The following is a 24605-nucleotide window of genomic DNA, read 5'->3' as shown; positions in this document are numbered from 1 at the left end:
TTCCTGAGCCATGTCTAGTTTGACCCTTGAGACCATATTAAAGCAAACAAAGTTATGAGTTTCACAGTGGAAACCTGTACAGAGTTAATGATTATCTCAATGATCAAGAACCATCAAGTTGCACCTGACATGGCCAACTTCTAGAGCTTCCAAGACAAGAGGTAAGACTGCCTCTGTATAGAAACCCTGGACTTGGTCTCCCATCCATGGCTGGCTCTGCGTAGCTTCCGAGCTCAGCCTAATCTGGGCTATTCCAGCTGCTGTACTTCATGCTGAGTCCATGGAAATAATTAGAATTCGTTTGGGATAATTCTCCATAGGTTTGTCCTGATCTACGTAGGGAGGGTGGGTCCAGCTAATGGACCTTCCAAATATTGAGAGTCAATGTGGTGGAGTGGGTAAGAGTGGCAGCCTCTAATCTGGAGAACTGGATTTGATTCCCCACTCCTTTACATTCAGCTTGGTGACCTTGTGCCAGTGAGAGTTCTCTTAGAGCTCTTGCAGCCCCAAACACAGAGTATCTGTTGTGGGGAGAGGAAGGGAAAATGTCTTTGACTTCGTAATCTGCTTTGAGATGGCTTCATGTAGTGGAAAGCAAGGTAGAAAAAACCCAGCTTTCTTCTTTTGGAGTCTTTTTCTTTTGAGCTTAACATTTACTTCTGTTGCATTCAGACATTGCTTTCATACCCAGTTCTATAAGCACACTCATGCTTGGTTTGTTCAACAAAATGGGTAGGATGGGGGAGCTGAACTACCACCCGCTCCTGCAGAATGTCCGACTCAAGAAAATCAATGTTGACAACCAATTTTCATGCAGCGTTTGCTATTTGTGTGCTTTCACAGCAATAATTCCACATGCACTCCATGGAACACTGCCAGGGAACTAAGGTTCTGTGAATGCGGAAAGTTTGCAAAAGCATAACATTCCCACCTTCCCTCATCCCAGAATAAGGTTATCGGGTTCCCCTGGCCACTGGCAGCAGATAAAAGGGCAAGGTGGCCGCATTTTAATATCTCAAAGTTCCAAAGGGCCTGCAAAACAGGGCTCTTCCACTGAGCATTTGGTTCAGTCCAGGCTGCACCTCAATTATCCACCTGGGCCCCCTGCCTACCCCCATTTTGGACGTTACTGTTAGATGAGTTCCCCCTTTTCGAGCCAGGCTTTTCTGATGCACATCCTAGTTTACTCACCTGCCTCATTGGGTTGTCCATCTAGGACGAAGTGAATAGGAGTTAGAAAATTGGTTTTAAATGGAATTTTAGAATTTATTACTCAAGTGTATTTGTATTTTGTATTCTTTTTACTGCTGTACACCACCCCAAGACCAAATTTTGGAGACATCCCAAAAATAAATAAATGACAGAAAATACCTGAGCAGAAGTGCTTCTGTTGGAAGATGTCTCCCCCCCCCCCCAGTAAAATAATCTTCAGGCCATTTAAGATCAGAATATAGAGTTTGTAGACGTATAGCTATGGAGAGGTAATATTTATTTATACAGACTGGCACACTGGCTTTGGATACAAACAGCATATGCAATAAATTAATATCAAATGTTCTGCATGCAGTAACGGCTCTCAGTCTCTCCTTGTAAAGGCAGTTATGTAAACCAGTGGTTTTCAACCTATGTTCTAGGGCAGGGGTAGTCAAACTGCGGCCCTCCAGATGTCCATGGACTACAATTCCCAGGAGCCCCTGCCAGCAAATGCTGGCAGGGGCTTCTGGGAATTGTAGTCCATGGACATCTGGAGGGCCGCAGTTTGACTACCCCTGTTCTAGGGAACCATAAAGAATCCTTGAGAAGCTTGTCTTGGTGTTCCTAAATAAATATATTGACGAGGATGATGCATGTCTACCATTTCCTCTTGCACTGTTTTGCCACAAAGCAGTTAAGGGCTGCCTCCAGTGGAAAATGGGACTTCCTCACCTTCCCTTCCTCTCAGGGAATTCCCAAATATCCCCGGAAATATACTTCCTGGGTTGGGTTGCCAACGTGGGGCCTGGAAATATCCCGGAATTACAACTGATTTCCTGATCAGTTCACCTAGACAAAATGGCTACCTTCTGAGATTCCAAACTCTGCCTTGCCCAGGCTCCACCCCCAAAATCTCCAGAAATTTCTAAACCCGGAATTGGCAACCCTCCTCCTGGAAAACTGGGGGCTCCCCAGAAATGACAGGAGGAGCCAGACGTCTGCAAGAGGAGAGGGGAACTGGCAAGGGGGAAATGGGGCCTGTTCTACTGTGCTAGCTGCTGTATTCTAGGCCCAGGGATATGTTGCAAGATTCTCGACAACACAGAGAAGTTCTGTGGAAGACCTGCAAATGTACGTTGGCAGACCAGCAGTAAGGACCCCCCTCAAGGGAGCCAGTGTGGTATAGTGGTTAAAGTCAGGAAATAGGGGACACTTGAGTCCAAATCCTCACTTGTCCTGACACTCTTTGCATCACCCTGGTTGGGTCATTTTCTCTCCTATGGAGGATAAGAAAATACACCTCAGGTATCTCTACAATACAGAGAAGCTCTGAGGAAGGACTTTTCTTGGACGGAGGGCAGAATATGGCTGTTACCAGCACACCAATCTGACAGCAACTAATAATCTTTTTATACCACGTTCAGATGCCAAAGCTTGGCTATTGCTACTACACGTAGTTATATCCTCCAAAACAACTTACATATACTGCTTTTGGGGTCTATTTCCATCCCAAACTAAATCCCCCATGTACCTTGAGGTAAAAATATCCATTTTGTTTGTTGTTGTCGTCAAGAAGGGCTGAGTCTCTCCACAGTACCTAAAAATGGTTTCGTGAACCACTGTTTTCTTAATATAGTAGAAAAAATACCCCAATTATGGTATTTTAGTACCTCATGAGGTAAAAACAAATACCCCAGTGCCTAGAGCATGCTAAGCAGAAATGCTTACATTACCTAGGGTTTGTTTTCTACTCAGGCACTTTAAAATAATTAAGTGAACTCTTAAATGATGGTGGCTGTATTTTTCCTACTGCACAGGTGACAGAACCCTAAGAGGAAAAGATACTAGAGCCACTTTTCTTGGACGTCTACCAAAAATGTACAAATAGGGTAGCTAAGTCATTTCAGCAGCGTTTTTTGGAGTGACAGGGAGATTTACACAATTGTATTAACATGACACAATAATACTTTGAGCACCTCCCAGCTGTCAGCATCTTAAGTGGCTCCTTAATTGGCCGCTCAGCAATTAAAGGTAAAGGTAAAGGTATCCCCTGTGCAAGCACCGAGTCATGTCTGACCCTTGGGGTGATGCCCTCCAGCGTTTTCATGGCAGACTCAATACAGGGTAGTTTGCCATTTCCTTCCCCAGTCATTACCGTTTACCCCCCAGCAAGCTGGGTACTCATTTGACTGACCTCGGAAGGATGGAAGGCTGAGTCGACCTTGAGCCGGCTGCTGGGATCGAACTCCCAGCCTCATGGGCAGAGCTTCAGACTGCATGTCTGCTGCCTTACCACTCTGCACCACAAGAGGCCCTTGCTCAGCAATTACTCCCATGCAATTCAAATACACCAAATGAACAGGAGCCTATCCTTCGCATGTGAAGGATGAAATGCAAGGATATTACGGTAAAGTTTCAGCTATATGGTTAAGATTCACATTTTTTAAAATACAACAACAGCCTTGAACATTTCCTGTGGCTGCCAGGGCAGCCACAGCGTTTAAGGTGGGCGTTCTAACCCCCACCCCATTGCACCGATTTCTGTCAAGCCCTTCGAATGCTACAACATTATTGGCACATTCCTGTGTAGCTAAGGAAATCTTTCCAAACCAAGAGGCTAGTCAGGGCTTTCTCCAAAACCCTCCAGGGAAAATGAGGGAATGTTGAAACATGATCACCGGAAGCGGCTCCCACTTCCATGATTTTTGTGAGTCGCCAAATAATTTGCCAGCTTTTCTTTTTAATAAATTAATTATCTCAGCCAACAGGGCTCTATGAATCCTGAATATCATCCCTCAGAATGATACAGGGAACTGTTTGATTGCTCAAACACAGAGATCTAGTTTACAGGTCTCTTGAACTGTGTTTCGCAACCAAACGAAAACCTCTATTTAGAACACAGTTTATCTGAGGGAATCTCCATTCTCTTCACTCCTCCTGCTACCATCACCGCAGCACCTCCCTCTCACCAGAGAAAGAACAAGTTTCTGTTTTGACAGGAAACCCAAAGAGGCCTTAAATTTGTTCTGGCCTGCTTTGTAAAGGCTGTGCCACGTCAAGTAGAAGATCAGAAAGCTGCCTATCGCTGGTGAGAGCCTTAAAAATGGGTTCCAGGCCCAACTACTGAGTGACTAAGTAAAAAGAGATCAAACGAGTACCCGCTGTTTCCAACCACACCTCCAATTAGCTTAGGATTGGCTGTCTACCTGGATCAGCAGAGGCTAAGGCTTGGGGGCAGGATGTGGCTTTTCATAGCACCTGTGCAATAGAAGGCATGTCGGAACGGATCCCAAGTTTAATATTTTGGGAACACTTAAGCTTTTTTCACCCTCTCCTCCAGGTTCCTCAGTTTCTCCCAGTTATCCGCTTTGGAACCTCCGCACATAACGAACTTCAGTTCCCCAACCCCCCCCCCCATGTCCTTTTACAACGATGTGCATAAAGGAAGTCAGTGGCAAGCCCTGAGTTACAGAAGGCTGCTTAGGTAATGTAAACATAGGTACGATGTTAAGTCTGTAAACTCTTTTGTCCCTAGTCCTAGTTATTTTGTTCGCAACAAGATAGCCACCATCCGCTGTTCAATATGGCGCATGCTGCAATGGGTGGGGTGACCGCTCAAACATGACCCGTCACCGATTTGAGCGCCATCAGCAAGAAGAATCCAGAAGCCTCTGACGAACTTTGCCATCTTCTTTGCTGGTTTTTCCTCCTTCACCCGTCGACGGTGAAGCCAAATCTGAGAACAGACAAGAAATTACAAAAGAAAACTCCAATACAGCCTATTTCAACTTTTTGACAGTGAAGGAATCCCTCAGGCAGAAGGTCTTTCCGATCACTGATTTACTACTTCATTGCTTTAACTGGAGATGCCAGGGACTGAACCTGGGGCCTGCAGCATGCAAAGTAGATGCTTTACCACTAAGGCACGGCCCCTCCCCTAGCAAAAGGAACGTGATCTACAGGCTTAACACAGGCTTTCTCAACCAGAGTTCTGTGAAACGGGGGGTTTCTTGAAGGCCCTGGAAGGGTTTCCCAAATGGGTGGGAGTTAATTATTTTTTAATATATTTTTAAAATTTGTTAGAATCATAGAATAATAGAGTTGGAAGGGACCTCCTGGGTAATCTCATCCAACCCCGTGCACGATGCAGGACACTCACAATCCTATCGCTCACCCACTGTAACCTGCCATCTCCTTGAGCCTTCACAGAATCAGCCTCTCCGTTTGCTACCCCTCCCCGTTTAGTATTAGTAATATGACCATATATGGTCATGCCGACCTACCCACCTCCAAATGGCCAATGATGGTCTTGGAAGGCGTGGGAAGGGGAGGGGCCCTGGGTGGGAAAGGGAGGAGCCACAGCTATGCTTCCCAACCGTATTCTGTGCGATTTTGCCACTTCTGGGGTTTCTCGAAGCCTAAACGGTGTTTCAGGGTGGCTTAACATGTATGTATGCAAGCCAAAACAGCTTTACCCTTTAATTCTGTACTCTTTGGAGGTTCCCCATCCACTTTCTTCCCAAAGGCCTCTTTGATGACCGCCGACTTCCCATCTACCATGTCTGTTTTAATCTGGCCGAGGTTCATCAGGAGCTGCATCGCGTCGAACTTCTCCCCGCTGCCTTTCAGACTCTCCAAAACTTTGAGGCACTTGTAGGACTTGAGCTCGCTGACGTTTTCCTCGAGGAAGAGAAGGTAAAGGCTCAAGTCGTCGTAGTGCTTCGTCTTGATCTTGAGGACGTCAAAGGTGGGCAGGATTTCATATAGCTGCAGAATGTCCGAACTCTGCCTGAAGGGGACCAACAAGGCGTACAGCACGATGGGCACCAACAGCACGTACACAACTAAGTTGATGTAACTGAGGAGCTGGAAGACGCCGACCGCGATCAGCTTGCACTGGACCCGCTCCGGAACTGTTGAGTCGTTCTTCAGGATCCCGGTTTTCAGGTTGCAGATGAACTCATCGGTCATGGAGGACAGGCTGATGTAATAGCCCAGGTAGAGGCAGGCCAGCAGAATACTCGTCAGCGTTAGGAGACGGCAAATGATGTACTTGACGATCAAGCGCCTGGACCTCTTCTTAGTCTTCAGGTACTGCTCCACCATGGGGTACTTGAAGTGGCTTTCCGATATCTCCCACAAACTGGAAAAAGATGAAATATCCAAATTAATTAGACTGGCCAGAGAGTCTAGTTGGGGGGGGGCATCATCTGGGCATGGAATTGGGGTCACCGTAGGTGGGCAGGGAGTTGTGAATTTCCTGCATTCTGCAGGGGGTTGGACTAGATGACTTTGGAGGTCCTTTACAACTCTATGATTCCAGAACAGAATGATAAAACGATCATAAATGGGGGCAATAGTTGGTGTCTGTATAGCTTGATTTTAGAGGCAGCTAGTCTGGGCAAGGGGCAGAGCCTCTGCTTGGCATGCAGAAGGTCTCAGGTTCAATCCCCGGCACCTCCAGTTAAAGGCATCAGACAATAGGTGATGATAAAAAACTCTGCCTGGACCCTGGAGAGCTGCTGCCAGTTGAGCAGACAATACTGACTCTGATGGACCAAGGGCCTGATTTTAGATAAGTCAGCTTCATGTCACTGGAAAACTACCAGAGCTTCCCCTCACCTGTTTCACAGGTAAATTAGGAAATGGGATTTCAGCACCTCTCACTGGCTCTCTGGGCGCCATCTTTTTACCTATTTTGTAGCCTGGAATTGAGCAGTATTTTTTTAGCTTGGAGTCTGTTCCAAGGAAAGAACAGCAACAAAACCACAGAGATGCAGCTGGAGGGGTCCTGTTACCTCTGACCTGTGTTCTCAATCAAAACGGGAGATGAGCAGGGGTGATCCTTCGACTCTCCATTACCGCAGCTGTGAGCGGCTTTGATCGCTCTGTTGTATGCTTTGTCCAGTTCTTCCATGATAAACTTTAGGTCGGAGAAAAGGTGGGGCGCGGCGGTAAAGCGCCAGAAGAGATGCGGCAGGTAGAGTACGACGGCAAGGAGCAGAAGGATGTACGGGAAAAACTGGAGGAGAAAAAAAAACATTGGGGCAGAAAATGAGCTCAGATTTAGAATCCATCTGCAGTCAGTCAAGCAGCAAGAGAGAGACAGAGACAGAGAGAGGGACACAGAGAGAGAGACAGAGAGACAGAGACAGAGAGAGACACAGAAAGAGAGACACAGAGAGAGAGAGAGACAGAGAGAGAGAGAGACAGAGAGAGACACAGAGAGAGACAGAGACAAAGAGAGAGAGACACAGAGAGAGAGAGAGACAGAGAGAGAGACAGAGAGAGAGAGACACAGAGAGACACAGAGAGAGAGAGACAGAGAGAGACACAGAGAGAGAGACACAGAGAGAGAGACACAGAGAGAGAGACACAGAGAGAGACACACACAGAGAGACACACAGAGAGTGAGAGACACAGAGAGAGAGACACACAGAGAGACACAGAGAGAGAGACAGAGAGAGAGAGACACACAGAGAGAGACACACAGAGAGTGAGAGACACACAGAGAGAGAGAGACAGAGAGAGACACAGAGAGAGACACAGAGAGAGAGAGACAGAGAGAGAGAGACAGAGAGAGACACAGAGAGAGAGACAGAGAGACAGAGAGAGACAGAGAGAGACACACAGAAAGGGAGAGAGAGACACAGAGAGTGAGAGACACACAGAGAGAGAGACACAGAGAGAGACAGAGAGAGAGAGACAGAGAGAGAGACACACACACAGAGTGAGAGACACAGAGAGAGAGAGACAGAAAGAGAGAGACAGAGAGAGAGAGGGACAGAGAGACACAGAGAGACACAGAGAGAGAGAGACACACACAGAGAGTGAGAGACACAGAGAGAGAGAGACACAGAGAGTGAGAGACACAGAGAGAGAGAGACACAGAGAGACACAGAGAGAGAGACACACAGAGAGAGAGACACACAGAGAGAGACAGAGAGAGACACAGAGAGAGAGACAGAGAGAGAGAGACAGAGAGAGACACAGAGAGAGAGACAGAGAGAGACAGAGAGTGAGAGACACAGAGAGAGAGAGACACAGAGAGAGACACAGAGAGAGACAGAGAGAGAGAGAGAGAGAGAGAGAGAGAGACAGAGAGAGACAGAGAGAGAGAGAGAGACAGAGAGAGAGAGAGACAGAGAGAGGGACAGAGACGCAGTGAGAGACCAAACAGCCATACTGTTGATACAGCTTCTTACAAGTTCAACACATGTTCCAGCAAGGGCTGCCACTGGCAGGGGATGGAGGGGGAGGTATGGTTGCCAGACCTAGGTTGGGAAATTCCTGGAGATTTGGGGGTGCAGCCTGGGGAGGACAGATTCCTCCATGGGGTACAATGCCCTAGAGTCCACTTTCAAAAGCATCCCTTTTCATCCAGAAACTGATCTCTGTAGCCTGGAGATGAGCTGCAATTCCGGGGGATCCCCAGGCCCCACCTGGAAGCTCATTAGTTCCAGCCCATGTAGGGTTAATGTCCATCTTATTACAAACTACAAAATGCAAAAACAAATGCTTCTAGTAGCTTGGCAAAAAATGACTTTGGGCTTCTGGGTTTGCCCTTTGAAGGTCACGTCAATCAGCAAGCCGGAGATGTTAGCACATCGTAGAAAGCATAAGCTGAAATCCGGTGGCATCTTAAAACCCTAACAGCATTTATTTCAATAGGAGCTTTTGTGAGTCATGCCCCTCTTCACCAGATAGACTATGACTCACAAAAGCTTGAAATGAAAGGCATGTTAGGCTTTAAGGAGCCTGCAGAGTTTCCTTTTCATTTTGCTATGACAAACTAACACAGCCTACCCCCTTGGTAAGAGCTTGATGTGCCTTTTAACCATTCTGAATGTAACTGGAGGTAAAAGGACTTTGGAAAAAGATCAGTTCTGTAATTGCCTCCCCTATGTGCCGTTTCTCCCGTGGAAGTTATTGCAAAGACACGGCCACGTTGTGTGTGTTTGAGTGTCCGCAATCCCAAGGATGCTTTCCTGGGAGACAGACCGAATGAACAACGTGGCACGTTATAACAGAGTGGGACACTCATAAGGCTTGTAAGAAGAGTTAATGTGTGGGACGAAATACATTATATGCTGTTTGCCAGTCCTATCAAGGGACATATTCTGGGGGGTTGAATGAAATGGTCCCAGTGACCCATTATTGGCCCCCGTATGTAAGCTTACATGTCATCTCCAGCGTACCTAATCTACCTCAGACAGAAAAACAGCATGAGTCTAGTAGCACCTTACAGTTTAACAAAATCTTTGACAAGGTATGAATTTTCATGACGCCAAAGAAGTGAGCAGTGACTCTCAAAAACTCATGCTTTTGTTAGTCTCCTGGACTCCTGGCTGTTTTCTACTGCTACAAACAGACCTGCGTGGCTTCCCATGTAGATTTACCTCAGATAGTGGCTCCCCTGCGTCATTTCAGATCAGGAAAATGGCCCTGGGGAACAGCTGACGCCTCCTCTCTCTACGGTCCTAATCTGAATTGTGCCTGAGAATTATGTTCCAAGTCCAGAACTTCTAGGACAGGGGTAGTCAACCTGTGGTCCTCCAGATGTTCATGGACTACAATTCCCATGAGCCCCTGCCAGCAAACGCTGGCAGGGGCTCATGGGAATTGTAGTCCATGAACATCTGGAGGACCGCAGGTTGACTACCCCTGTCCTAGTATATGTCTGCCAATAGATCCAGGAGCAATGCTGTCAGATCACTGGCCTCTCAACAGGGTGCATCTGTGACATAAATGTTTAGATTTCACTGCCCAATAGGTCGAGATTTGATGAGACACTCGTAGCCACTGCTGATAAGAAAGCAACAAGGAAGAGCAGAAGCCACTGAAAACACCTGGCAGGCTGACTCAAACTTTCTCTCTCTTTGAGGAAGGAAGCCAGGAAGAGAAACCGTATCTGGGAAATGTCTTCAGCGCAGCCAGGCAATCAAATTGCTTTTCAAGAGCTTGTGCTCCAGCGAAAACCAAGAGGAGATGGGTTGATTCTCTTTCTGTATCTGAATCAGAAATGCATGCGGTTTTTAATCCCAGAATGCTTTTCCTTGCCCACCTCTTTGATTTTTCCTCAATATAACCGGCTGAAAGCACTGCTATTTCTTTGCTTTCATTGCTGGATTGCAGTGTACAGTTTTATTTATTTATTTAGAGGTTTAAAGCCAGAGAATGAGGTGGCTGGATGGAGTCACTGAAGCAGTCGGTGCAAATTTAAATGGACTCCGGGGAATGGTAGAGGACAGGAAGGCCTGGAGGATCATTGTCCATGGGGTCGCGATGGGTCGGACACGACTTCGCACCTAACAACAGCAACAGCAATAACAACAACCACAACAACAGAGGTTTAAAGTAAACTCTGTGTGAGGGGGAGATGTAGGCAAGGGGGGGTGTGGGTACCAGAGGGGGAACTGGGTGAGCTGAGGTAATGCCTCAAAACCACAGAGTAAAGCAGCAGGATAATCACAGCTTTCAGCACCAATGCTCAGAGTATTTATTTTTATTTAATTTATATACTGCCCTCTCAGCAGACCGGCTGCGGGCAGTGTATATTGTACTGTCCAACATCAACAAAGTTAAAACAGTGCATTATAATACGACAAAAACAAAGCAATTCTGAGATCCTAGCGCTAGAGGGCAGATATGACTTAACAAATATGGCGGAGATCAGGTGGGCGACTTCCATAACTGGAAGAGGACAACTGCAAGATATAGCTAGAAAAAGTTGTATTGGTCTGAAGTAGCACAACAAAAATAGAGTCCAGTAGCACCTTTGAGACCAACAAAGACTTATTCAAGGTCTGAGCTTTCGAGTGCAAGCACTCTTGGCCTCTATTTTTGCAATGTAGACATGGTAGGCTTAGCAGCGGCAAACAAACATTCCCAATGCACTTTTGCAATTGTTTGCAGGTAGATTTTCCTGTTTCTCTTGCAAACAATTGTGAAAGTGCATTATCCAATATGGGCAAAGGCAGTCACACAAAGGATGGGAGACAGTCCTAATTTCAGACTTTTGAGCTCAGTTTTCCACTCCCTCCAGAAAAAGAACAAATCCTTAAAATCTGTCTTTACAAACTTTATGCAGCCAGAGTGGGAGGTGTCCAGAATCGCCCCATGAAAGCTGCCTCTGCTGCACTGCGGCCCAACAGTAAGAGTCCACGTAAGCCCCTTGGCGCCAGGAATAGGAAGTTGGAGAAAAGCAGCTCATTTGAGTCCCTAGGAAAGAAAACAGGAGACATCCTTGTGATAGGGCAGCCTAAAACATACAGGAAAACAGCTCAGAGATGGAAGACACGGAACCAGTTCACACCTGCCACAAATCTAGGTAGGAAACCTTTTCCCAGACTGTGGTTTGAGGGCACATGCATGCTCTGGTGAGCAGAGGAGGCTGCCTTCCTGCTTGCCATTTGAAAAATTATCACCTCGCAATGTAGAGAACTAGCATACAAAGATTAGCTCAGCCTAGCTCTGGTTAGAGACAAGCTAATTTTCTGCAAGCAAGGAGTCCAGCACGGTTAGCCAGGGCTAAGGTTAACAGCGGCTCTTCTTAAAAGCCAAGATCTGGAAGCCTGCTTCAAACCACAGTTTGGTTGGGCAGAAACTCTAGTTAATCTGAACTGTGGTTAAGCTCAGTGCAATAAAACTGGTTTCGAAAGGAGCTGATTTTGTACCCTGCTTTTTATGACCTGAAGGAGTCTCAAAGTGGTTTACAATTCTGCCTGCAATAGACACCCTGTGAGAGAGGTGAGGCTGAGAGAGCTCTGACAGAACTGTGACTAGCTCAAGGTCATCCAGCTGGCTGCATGTGGAAGAGTGGGGATTCAACACCGGCTCTCCAGATTAGAGGCTGCCATTCTTGACCTATACACCAAGCCGGTTCTTCCCTACAGGGGCTTCTCAAAGGATCCTCTGAGTTTAATTTTCTGATTTGTTCATTGGGATTAGCAAAGACCCAGAAATGCATTTGCTCTAAAATCAGTTCTTTCCCTCTTCGCCTGCACCTGTGCCAGGAGCACTTGGATCCAGATACTGGCTCCTAAATTAATCCCAAGCGGAACAAATTTCATACAACACTAAGTCATAGAGTGATATCAATTTCTTGTTCCTGACCTAGCTAACAACTGTATTTGGGACCTCGCTGGTGTCACCTAGATGCTCTCTCACCTGACAGCAGGTACATTCTTTTTTAAAATGTATGTTGCAAGAACACCGGAGCTACAACTCTCCTCCATGTACTTGCCTCCATCCTAGCATTTCCAAAACACAGAACTGCTGCAGACTATACCAACAGAAAGAAGAAGAAGAAGAGTTTGATCATATATGCCGCATTTCTCTACCCGAAGGAGGCTCAAAGCGCCTTACAGTCACCTTCCCATTCCTCTCCCCACAACAGACACCCTGTGAGGTGGGTGAGGCTGAGAGAGCCTTGATATCACTGTCCGGTCACAGTCCACACTCCTAACCACTACACCAAACTGGCTCTCCAGAAATCCAGATGTGTTTATGCGTGAGAAATATTGCATTTTGTAATGAAGGCTGACGGCACTAAATCACATGTCGTCGTGCTAATCCCACGAAAAGTCCAAAACTCTGGTGAACACCACGTTGCAATGATCCTCCAGTGAGAACCCAAGAAACTTCAGGGGTTCTCTTCACAGTGAGAAGAGAAAGGACTTTGCATGAGTCACGGTTGCCATGTGATTCAAAAGGCTGTTGTCATAGCATGGAGATGTGCTCTAATTGAACACAGGGCTTCTTCCTGAAAGCAGCGACTTGTTTATCTGAGTTACGGGATAGGAAGGGGGCATAATAGGCTTAGCTCAGTTGGCAGATCCCCCAATAATTCTTTTCTTTTGCCAGATGGTTGGGGGGCAGGGACTTGCACAAAAGTTCTGTTATTTCTTAGGCCACTGAAACAGAGGGATGCTCAGGGGAACCAAATACCCAAAAGCCTGCCTGCGATATCAACCGTGTCTGTATTTTCAAGGCAACGAGGTCTGGGGGTAGGAGACTCGTCTCCATTTTGTATTTATACAAATTAATCCTTCAGGTCAATTGTAAGATGCCGTTCCTCGTGCCTTGAGCCAATCCGGATGAAACAAGTATGTGGTTTATTTTAAATATTTTAAATAGGGCTGGCTCAGACAAGTAGGACTCAGCCTCAAATCCTGGGTTGGCTTGACACTATGCTGGCTCTTACCACCTCTGTTCTTTTCCTGGTTAAGAGCTCTGAGTTCTAATCTAGGGAGCCCGGCTTGATTCCCTGCTCCCCATCCACATGCAAGCAAAACAAGGATTTTCAAGCTGGCAATGGCAAATGTTCAGTCCACTGTAAAACAATTTCTCAAACGAACTCCTAGGTATTTTTTTTCATTTTCGGTATCTTTGTCAGTGATATAGAACAGAAAAAGAAGAATTGGTTCTTATATGCCGCTTTTCTCTCCCCGAAGGAGTCTCAAAGCAGCTTATATTCGCCTTCCCTTTCCTCTCCCCACAACACACACCCTGTGAGGGAGGTGAGGCTGAGAGAGCCCTGATATTACTGAAGAAGAAGAAGAGTTGGTTCTTATATGCCGCTTTTCTCTCCCCGAAGGAGTCTCAAAGCGGCTTATATTCGCCTTCCCTTTCCTCTCCCCACAACAGACACCCTGTGAGGCAGGTGAGGCTGAGAGAGCCCTCTTATTATTGCTTGATCAGAACAGCTTTCTCAGTGCTTTGGTGAGCCCAAGGTCACCCAGCTGGCTGCATGTGGGGGAGTGCAGAATCAAACCTGGCCCCCTAGATTGGATGCTTTAGGATGCTTAGGGCTGATCCTGCGTTGAGCAGGGGGTTGGACTAGATGGCCTGTATGGCCCCTTCCAACTCTATGATTCTATGATTCTAAGTCCACACTCCTAATCACTACACCAAACTGGCTCTCAGATACTCTTTAACTTTTATCAATCAATCCTCTTTAAATGGATTCTTATAAACTTAATCCTATGGTGATATGTATGTGGTTTACTCTCCAAATAGTTCTAGTAGCCAATATATAGAGGTCTGTAAGTATTAGCATCATAAAGTGTACATGCTGTTATTAACTGCTCTCTGTGCAGATTTTGCAGCAAAATATAAATTAGAAAAGCGAAACTCCAGGGCAACGGAGGCTGCCAGGAGACTGAAAGGGAAAGAGAATGAGCAGATCACATTCAGCACACATCTGGTGGGGCAGAGCAGTAAAGAAAAAATTACTCTGCCAGTAGACGGATGGAAAAGTATATTGAAGATTTCTGTTTGGCGTCTCATGGAATCTGGAATATTGGCTCCACCCCATGCTAAATATACACTCTGGCAGCTGTGGGGCTTCTTCATTCCTGATTCTCGGAAAGCCCCTCTGCCAATTTTCAGTGGGGTGAAAAAGATCTGCAAACAGAATTCCACAATAACAAGATGGAAAGAACAGAGTATGTGACTGGAGGAAAGAAAAGCCGCCTGGTATTTTGCCCCTATGGGTCCCGTTCTTCCTTTGAACCGAAATCCAGAGCTGGTTAGAAAACAGGAGCACGGCAATTTCAGCTATCTTTTTGTTCAGGAGGGTAGTTCTATTGCTAACGTGGATAATAGAGCAGCCTTTCCCAGCCTTCTGGCCACTGGAGTATTGCTGAAATCTTTTTCAGGCTTCGGGGTGCCAGGAAGTGATGTCAGCTGGCTACGCCTCCCTGTCACGCCCCCTGGAAGTGTATGCAGCCTTGGATAGCAAAGGTTTAAATGGCTGGGACCTGTGCCCTTCTCAACCCCTTCCAGGCCCATCATTGGCCACTTCAGGAGGGGGCGGGTCAACCTGCCCAAATAAGGGTAAATTTAAAAAAATTAAAACCCCTTTTTCATTCCTCTTTGCTTGGAGACAGAAAGGGCAGACACAGAGTGGGAGGGGTCTCCCAGCTTCCATTTTGAAAACTTCCTCACCACGGTACCATGAGTTCACAACTACCTGCCTACCCACAGTGACACCAATTTCATGCCTCAGTAATCCCCCTGCCACCAAAAAACTCCAGAATCCAGCCTGGCCTGGAGGAAATTCAGCTACCATCCCACAGTGGCAATCAGCAGTTCCCTGGGTATGCAAGGAAGGGCCACAAGAGACAAACACTGGCACATCCCTTCCTGCCCACCCACTCACTATCTGCCTAAGTTCATATATCTCTGACCTTCCCAGAATCGGCATCCAGCCAAAACACAAGACCAACTTTTAACAGAAGCCTATGCCGATAGGGTTGCCAGTACACCTGGAGAAAGAGGGGGAAAACCTGTTCCTTGAACAAAGGCTTAACAGATTAGATCCACAGCCAAGTTTTCCACTCAGCCTTCCTCAGTCCCTTTTCTTGCTACAATCCCTGTCCCACATGACTTGTGCATTCATGTCCCAGCATGGGCTTCTCTGGGATTCAAAGGGATCCTCCCCTCCTCTGTTTTCACCAGCAGAAAAATTGGCTGGATCCAATCCAATGGATGGAAATAGTCCACTGAAACTCTTAATGCCACAGATCGAAATAACATCACTTAAGGGAGCTCCCCCCCCCCCCGCCCACTTCAGGCCTTTGGCCAGTCTGTCTATTTACTGTATCCGTCTTTTACTCATTTTGCCTCTCACTTCTTGAAAACGAAGCAGATAACAGGGGCGACAAGGACTTTGGCGACTGCTTTACATCAAGATGGAAACCCACTCTGCATCGCAACTGGCTCCCCGGAGCACAATTACCTAACCTACCTTGCAGGGTTGTTATGAGGATAGCCCTCTTTCTCCTGTGCATGTTGCCATGAACTTATTGGCAGAAGGTGGACATTTTTTAAAGTGATAAATAAAGCAAAAAACTGGCAGGCAAACAATTCCCCGAAGTTTTTGTGACTCTCTTTAGGGTGGTATATCTGGTCCTTCCCAGGGATTTCACCCCAGAGATGGAGAAATAACAAGAACTAAACTGGGGAAAGAAAAGAAACAAGAAGCTGCAATCCTATGCACTCTTAGGTAGTAGTCAGCCCTTCTAAAGGCCGTATGTGGTCTGGGCCCTGTGTATCTGAGGGACCGGCCCCAGAAGAGCACTCAGGTCATCGTGTCAATATGTTATGGATCCCTGGCTCAAAAGTAGCGTGCCTGGCCTCAACCAGGGCCAGGGGCTTTTTCAGCTTGGTGGAATATGCTGCCCACGGAGATCTGGGCCCTGATGGAACTGTAAAAGTTTCGCAAGGCCTGCAAAACAACACCGTTCCGGTAGGAATATGGTTGAGGCCGGAGCAAATTGGTGTCTCCCCCTCCCTCTCTGGGCATAATCCCCCAGAACACACTAGCACAATTGACCGAATGTTACAAAGGCCAAGGGGGAGAATAGCGGGCACTTGGACCAACTTTATATGGTTTTATTGTAATATGGCTTTATTGGAAACTATTGTGAATTTTTAACATGTAAATTGCCCCAAGCCTCTGCAGGGAGGGGCAGTTTCTAAGTGCAATAATCAATAATCTGTTCCACTTAATATTTCTGGTAAGGGCTTGAAGGAGGAGCGTGTCTCATGGCTTAAGTGCCACTCAGCGCTTAACACCCACTCAGGGCAGCTGTCCCGCCCCTGAGTGCCTCCTCCTCTAACCGGCTTGCCTGTCTGTCCAGTGGCCAGCCAATCGCCTTCCGTCCCACACCCCTGAGCACCCCCTCCTCCTTCCACTTCCCTTTGAGGCTCGGAGGCTGCAGATCCCTGCTGCTTGAGAGCTGCTCCTGCCAGAGAGTTCCCTTCCTGGGGGGCCTCCAGCCTGCTGCCTTTTCAGGTCCTGGGGGGGAGCGGGAGGCCATCCAGAGGGTTCTTCCCTCCTTCCCCCCGATCTAGCACCTGTTGCATTCCTGAATTTTGCATCAATATTCACAGACATAAATGGTTCCAGTACAAACTTCTAGCAGTATGACTCTTTCCCTTTTCATCTTTCGTTTGCCTGCCAAGTGCACATCTACCATCAAAATAAATTTTTATGCTATACTTCAGACAGGACGCTGTGCATCTCTTTCCTAATATAGATTATCTTTATGTAGGATACAAATGCTACAAATGAACAAGGCTGACATTTGCCCTCAATAGTGTTTCTGTTGCAAGCTGATCATAAAAGCAGCATGACTCAAGGGCTAGGGGTGAGTGCATGCTATATGCTAGCCTTTTCTTTCTGGACTTTGAAACAAAGTGCTTTATTTACATTTTATCTTGCCTTCCTCCCCCCAAAAGGGCAGTCAACATACAAGGCACACCTTCATAAGAAGGGTAAACAGTTAAGAGAAAATCAAAGGGAAGGAATCTCCACCAAGCAAGGAAATGCTGAAAATAGGAGGCAATGTTAACTACTTAAGGACAGGTTATACACCTGATGAAACTGGCAAGTCAAGGATAGTCACTCCAATGGCACTACTATCAAATTAAGAGTTAGAGCCTAATCCAAAAGCAAAATAACCCAACCTTTTGAAACCTGATTTTCAGAGCTATCCAGTCTTTCATATGAGTACCAGGTAGGGATAAGATTACCTTTAAATCCTCTTGTTAAATAAATTTCCCATTGTTATTTAATGCATTTTTAGTGTCCCTATACTTGGGTAAAACCAAGTTCCTGTTTTGCATGCAGACAGTCCCAAGTCTATCCCTGGGTTGTTGTTTTTTGTTAGTTGCGAAGTCGTATCCGGCCCATTGCAACCCCCATGGACAATGATCCTCCAGGCCTTCCTGTCCTCTACCATTCTCCGGAGTCCATCTAAGCTCACACTGGCTGCTTCAGTGACTCCATCCAGCCACCTCATTCTCTGTCGCCCCCTTCTTCTTTTGCCCTCGTTCGCTCCCAGCATTAGGCTCTTCTCCAGGGAGTCCTTCCTTCTCATGAGGTAGCCAAAGTATTTGAGTTTCATCTTCAGGATCTGGTATCTCCTGTTAAAAGGATCTTCTAGGGAGGTGAGGATGATGTGAAAGATCCCAAGGGGGGCTGCCAGACAGAGTAAACAACACTGGCTCAGTATGGTCTGACTCAGCCTTCTGATTTCCTTTGAGAAGCAAGACTCACTGGAGAAGACAATAAGGTCAGGGAAAGTGGAAGGCAGCTGGAAAAGAGGAGGACCCAACTTCCCAACATGAGATGCACTGACTCAGTGAAGGAAGCCACGGCCTTGCAGTTTGCAAGACCTGAGCAAGGCTGTTAAGGACAGGATGTTTTGTATTAAAGCGGGAAGCCATGTTGGTCTCAACCAGCAGAACAAATTTTGAGTCCTTCTTTCAAGACCAACACAGTCTCATTCAAGGTGTGAGCTTTTGTGGGCATGCATACTTCCTCAGATACAGCATCATGGAATGATATTTTGGAGGCCATGAATTCATAGGAAGTGACTTGCTGGTGCTTCACACATATATACATTCTGATTTCGTGCCAAACAGCAATGATAGCCAGTCTTCAAATATGCAGGCCTGTAGCTATAAGAGGGTCATCAAATACTTGAAGCACTGTAACATCTGTTATTTTGTTTGGCTTTGATGTTTTCTGGAAGTACTATCTAAAATTGCAAACAAACAAATGAAAAAAGCAGAACTTAAATGCTTCAAATAAATAAAAAATGGAGGATCTAGGATGAATTGTATCTTAATATTGCAAAACAGATCTTAGACTGGATTTGCAATTCCCTAGTGATGGGTGGTGGGGAGAGAGTCAAAAGTGGGTCACTGGAGCCTAGACAGCACATTACGGACGCAATGTGCAAACACTGAGAACAATACCTAATAAGATGTATCTAAAATTGGGAACAATATTTTCTGGGCTAGGTGGTGGGACCAAAACCATGGACCTGAACACAGAAACTTTTTAAAGAAGAAGAGTTGGTGTTTTGAAAGCATAAATAATACTTGGGGGAAAGGCAGGGCCTGAGACCATGTGGAGTCAGTCATTTCTTTCCCCTCCTGATGTTATTCTTAGTGAGAAAATACGGCTTCTGGGAACTTAAACTGCAAAGAACAGTTGTTTGCTGTTGAGTCATAGCTCATTGACAGCACTGTTCACTTTCAGATGCAGCTTCAAGCAGATAATTAAAAGGTAGGCGGGAGGGAGAGAAAGAAAAACTAAAGCAGATCTTGGTCAGGATCCATACACCTGCATACATGGGAGTGAAAACCATGGAAGCAGTCAGAGGTAAAACAAAGAAATGTGTGTGTGTAATAATTTCTACTAATGCAACAGGTTTTTAGTTCTACTTGACCAAAGTCGTGAATGGTCTGGTTTTCGTGAATGGTCTGGGAGCACTTGATGGTCTGGGAGCACTTGCTTTAGGATGGTTAGGGCTGATCCTGCGTTGAGCAGGGGGTTGGACTAGATGGCCTATATGGCCCCTTCCAACTCTATGATTCTATGCAGTAAAGCCACTAAAGTGGGTCCAGACAATGGCCAAGCGAGCAAAATTTGTCATATCCTGCAAATTCTCTTGCTTTGGCTAAGCTTTGTCCTTTTTTCCCAGCAATCAGATCTCTAATTGATTTTCAACAGCATGTCAATTAGTTCAAATATCCGTGCATCATTACTTTTCCTTGATACTGATATGAACAAAGTCAACATATGAATGGTGCCAGTTCACCCTGATGCCTAATGCATCTCTTTACAGCACTAAAAAACTTTGTTCTGCCAAACAGATTAGTCTGCCAGCTCCTGAGAGACTGAGGCTTTCAGTGCTGTTTACTATGTAAAATTCTCAGACAAAAAAGTTAACCTCTCCAAAGACAAAACCAAAGAACAGCTGAAATCCTCCAGGGCATCTGTCAGTAATCTGTTCGAAGAAATAAACCTTGCATGCCATAGGAAATGACAATAAAGAACAACTATGAACTATGAACATAGTTGTTCACGGCCTATAGCAAAATCCCAGCCAAACATCTAGGCTCATGAGGCCAGGGCCCTAAAGCAGGGGGCAGGGAGTTCAATTCCAGCCCCTTTAAAAAAATAAAGCACCCCTTACACACTAGAAAGAGCCTCTTGTGGCGCAGAGTGGTAAGGCAGCAGAAATGCTGTCTGAAGCTGTCTGCCCATGAGGTTGTGAGTTCGATCCCAGCAGCCGGCTCAAGGTTGACTCAGCCTTCCATCCTTCCGAGGTCAGTAAAATGAGTACCCAGCTTGCTGGGAGATAAAATGGTAATGTATGCACATTTCCTTATACATACTGAATATGACTGGGTGGGGCGTTGTTTCTTGCTTGCGCTCTGCCGTTAGTTTCATACAAAGAAGTTAAGGCAAGTTTGTGTGATCTTTTAAGGCGAATCTAGTTATTGGGAACAAGCATCTCTTCTTTGATGATGAAGGATATTAAGCATTGGTAAGGGCTTAATAGAGAGCCTCTTGTGGCACAGAGTGTTAAGGCAGCCAACATGCAGTCTGAAGCTCTGCCCATGAGGCTGGGAGTTCAATCCCAGCAGCCGGCTCAAGGTTGACTCCGCCTTCCATCCTTCCAAGGTCGGTAAAATGAGGACCCAGCTTGCTGGGGGGGTAAAACGGTAATGACTGGGGAAGGCACTGGCAAACCACCCCGTATTAAGTCTGCCATGAAAACGCTGGAGGGCGTCAGCCCAAGGGTCAGACATGACCCGGTGCTTGCACAGGGGATACCTTTATCTTTTAAACACTAGGACAGTGGAACCCCCTGGACTTAACAGGGACACCTGCTTCCTATCTCACTACACATGCTAAGCCACTCAAGACTCACACTGAGATATTGAAATTGTAGGGTTTTTTTGTGGGAGGAACCACTGGACACACACCCAGTTCCCACGTCTGTTGTTTATTCCTTTACCATGTGTATGCCAATTGAAATGTCTTATCAAATGTGTTGTTCCAATCTTAGCTGTATTTATTGGCTGGTGACTTATACACCTTTCTTCTTCTCAACCCTACCTATATGTAACATTTCAAGGAAGCTGTTTCAGATGTAAGTTGCACATACTAGCCTCTCAGTTCCAGTTTGGGCCCACAGATGCATGTGTTGACCTTGGGGCTACCACTTATCTCAAACATCTGTTCATTGACTCTTGTGTTTGTATGCTGATTGAGAGCCCTTGGCAAGATCCTGATCACAGCCTCAACCCCATCTCAGCTAGAATTGCTCAGTTAATTTTGGATGTGAACTCCAGCTAAAACATCCTGATGATCAACCCCACTCCCCCACCCAGCCCCCTCTTTCTCTACCCCATATATTTGGCTGAGAAAATCCTGTTCCATTATATCTGAAGAAGATGCGCCTGAGAAAGCTTAGATCAGGGGTAGTCAAACGGCGGCCCTCCAGATGTCCATGGACTACAATTCCCATGAGCCAGTGCCAGCTTTTGCTAGCAGGGGCTCATGGGATTTGTAGTCCATGGACATCTGGAGGATCACAGGTTGACTACCCCAGGCTTAGATCTTGAATAAAACTTTGTTGGTCTTAAAGTTGCCCCTGAACCTCGACGGTGCTCAAACGTTTCCTCCCTCGCTCCTAGACTTCAGCCCCTTCTTCGGTTCACACAGGCCTGCTCCCCACACCGCGGTGCCAAAGTGACCACATGCACGCGCGAACCGGCCGAGAGCTTTGCACAGACCCCCCGGCACGAGCGGACAGAAAGCCGAGGGCGCGCGCGCAACAGGCGGACCGCGGCGCGCGCTTGGATCCGCAAGATGAGACCGCAGAATCCGAATGGGCTATACCACCTCAGGCTGAAAATGGGGGGGCTGGGGGGGCACACACTCACACACAACATTTTGGAAGTTGCCTTGCTTGTGCTATTAAAAGAAACATGCACACGGGCAACACGCTGCGAGGGCACCAGGATGACTGGGGAAAAAGCATTCCGCCTCCTTCTCCTTGCGCGGAGGGTCCGCGCATGCGTTCTGAAAGGACTTTAAAAAAAGGCACTCCCCCCCTCCCACCCGCAGTGGTCCAGTCCCCCCCTGGGGCTCGTCTCCGGGTCCGTCCCCAGGCGGGGAGTCCGCGGCGGTTACCTATGGAGATCTCCTGGGCGAAGGCGAGCGAGATGAGCAGGAGCGGCAGGCCGACGGCGATGCAGGCCACCAGCTTGTCGACGGCCAGCTCCAGGCGCAGCCCCTTGTACTTGCCCTCCGACGGCTCCTTCAGCAAGAAGTCCGAGAAGACGTACTCGGTGGCGATGTGCGCGATGGCCATTTTGGCGCGCCCGGGCGGAGGAGGCGGAGGAGGCGGCGGCGGCTAGTGCAGAGCGCCCCTCGAGCCCGCCGACGCGCCACGCCGTCCCCGCACGGAGCCGCCGGCCATTCAGGCGCCGCCGCCTGCAGCCGCCACCGCCTCGCCTGCCCGCCTTGCGCCCGCCGCTTGGCCCCGGGCGCGCTCGGGCTCCCTTTGTTCGCCGCCCTCTCCCCTCGGCAAGGGAGCCGCCTCCTCCTCCGCCGTCTTCCCCGCCTCTGTGGAGAGGCGGGAACTGGCTGAGAGAGGCTCGCCGAGACGGCCGCTATAAGCAGCAGCAGCCGCAGCAGCCGGGGCTTTGCCGCGGGAGAGGCCGCCGGCGCCTTGTGGCGAGTGGGGCGCTCTCGATGCGCGCCTGTGTCCCCCAGCCTCCCCTGGCCGCGGGGCGTCCGCGTCTTGACGTGCCGAAGGGACACGCGCAAGGGCCGGAGGGCCACCCCCAGGCAGCCTGCCTGGCCGCCTCGCCCGCCCGCCTTGCGCGTCAGGATCCGCGAAATGCGCTCTCTGGAACGGATTCAAATGGGTAGCCGTGTTGGTCTGAAACAGCACAATAAAAGCCGGTCACAATTTCTGTTCCACAGAATAAAACCAGAGTCCAGTAGCACCTTTAAGACCAGCCAAGATTGATTCAAGGCGTGAGCTTTCGAGTCTGAGGAAAGAGGGCTTGCACTCGAATGCTCACGCCTGGTAATACAATCCTTTCTCTGCCAAATTATTATATGCTGGTTTCTAGCAGCAGGGTAAAAGAAGGGCCTGGTGTCCTTTAGGAACACAAATTTTGCCTAGTTTTTAACGTGCCCTTGGTCTGTTGTTTTATTCCTTTTCTTCGAGGTACAAGAGACACATTTTGTCTTGTAAAAAAAGCAAGAAGAAGGATCTGTCAATCTCTGCAGGGAAAAGAGGATGGGAAGGACCAATCAGAAACCTCAGAGAGCTGCTGCCAGTCAGGGTTGGGGATGCTCTTGGAACAATGTGCCTGGGAAAACCCCAAAACATTTGGTTTTAAGAATGGCCTCCCCCTGTTCTAGCACTTGCATAATAGAGCTTTTCAGTGTATGTTTCTGTAATAATTAATCAACAAAGAAAATTATAACTTGGGAGTATTAAGTAATCAAGAATATAAAAAAGGTGTCTGTAACAAATTGCAAGGGGGATGACGACGATGACACCATATTAAAACATTGTTGAATGCATAAAGCGAAGGCACCCTCCATGCCCACTCTGGTAAGCCACTCCAAAGGGCTGATGGTCCCACCCCCAAACACAAGTGGTCTTGGTTGTTCCTAGATTCACTACTCTGAGAGAAGGCACCATTGGGAGAAGGAATTCTGAAGAGTGCAGTCAGCACATAGGTGTAAATATGTCTAAAAGGTACTGGGAGGCCTGGGGCTAGTATCCGAAGTTTCAGTGCCTTCTGTGATTGAAAAGCTCTTTAAATATTTTTCTCAACAGTAGTTGATCTATGATTTGCAAAAGAGGCAGTTTGATTGACACTGTTGGCAATCAGGCCCCTCCTTTTTCAATCAATACTGCATCTGTTAGTTTTGTGCTGATTAAAATCTTTCCTTTCTGATTCAGTGCCGTGCATCCAGTTCCCAACTTTGAGGCCACAGCCCATAGGAAATATGTTTGGAGATTGGAGCCTTGAAACCACAGTGCGTTTTTCTCTCTTTTTTAATTACTCTTTTTATTTTAGATAGATATAAAAAGTGTAAGAAAAGAAAAACAGAACTTTTCCCCTTACAATATTTCCTTCCCCTCTCCTCACTTGTGTCTTTTCTTCATTTTTTCCAGCCTTACTTCGCAAGATAGTCTAGGCCAGGGGTAGTCAAACTGTGGCCCTCCAGATGTCCATGGACTACAACTCCCATGAGCCCCTGCCAGTATGCTGGCAGGGGCTCATGGGAGTTGTAGTCCATGGACATCTGGAGGGCCGCAGTTTGACTACCCCTGATCTAAGCAGTAGCATCACTGCTCTCGAAATTCTTCATCTCGTCTTCCATTTACTTTTGATCTGAGCTTTGCCATTGTAGCCAATCTGGCAAGTTTGCCCAGCCATTCATCTACTGATGGAAGCACTTGCAATTTCCAGTTTTCGGCTGGTACCAATCTCGTCGCTGTTGTAGCATAGAAGAAAAGATTCTATTTTGCTTTAGGATGCTCTGGGCTGATCCTGCGTTGAGCAGG

At 47.2% G+C, this 24605-nt stretch overlaps 1 protein-coding gene across 1 annotated transcript; it reads right to left on the bottom strand.

Moving 5' to 3' along the window:
* Positions 1–1472: 1472 nt before the first annotated feature.
* PANX1 (pannexin 1) lies at positions 1473–22678 on the bottom strand. Its single transcript, XM_077341467.1, has 5 exons — positions 22202–22678; positions 11276–11415; positions 6993–7216; positions 5670–6337; positions 1473–4930 (listed from the first exon to the last, which is right to left on the bottom strand). Exons 1-5 carry the CDS (start codon positions 22380–22382, stop codon positions 4842–4844), a joined length of 1302 nt encoding a protein of 433 aa, XP_077197582.1. The 5' UTR covers positions 22383–22678; the 3' UTR covers positions 1473–4841.
* Positions 22679–24605: the final 1927 nt, after the last annotated feature.

The sequence above is a fragment of the Paroedura picta genome, chromosome 6 (genome assembly GCF_049243985.1).
Source record: "Paroedura picta isolate Pp20150507F chromosome 6, Ppicta_v3.0, whole genome shotgun sequence".
NCBI lineage: Eukaryota > Metazoa > Chordata > Lepidosauria > Squamata > Gekkonidae > Paroedura > Paroedura picta.
The sequence above is the reverse complement of the archived record's forward strand: the minus strand, read 5'-3'. Positions and strand labels throughout refer to the sequence as shown.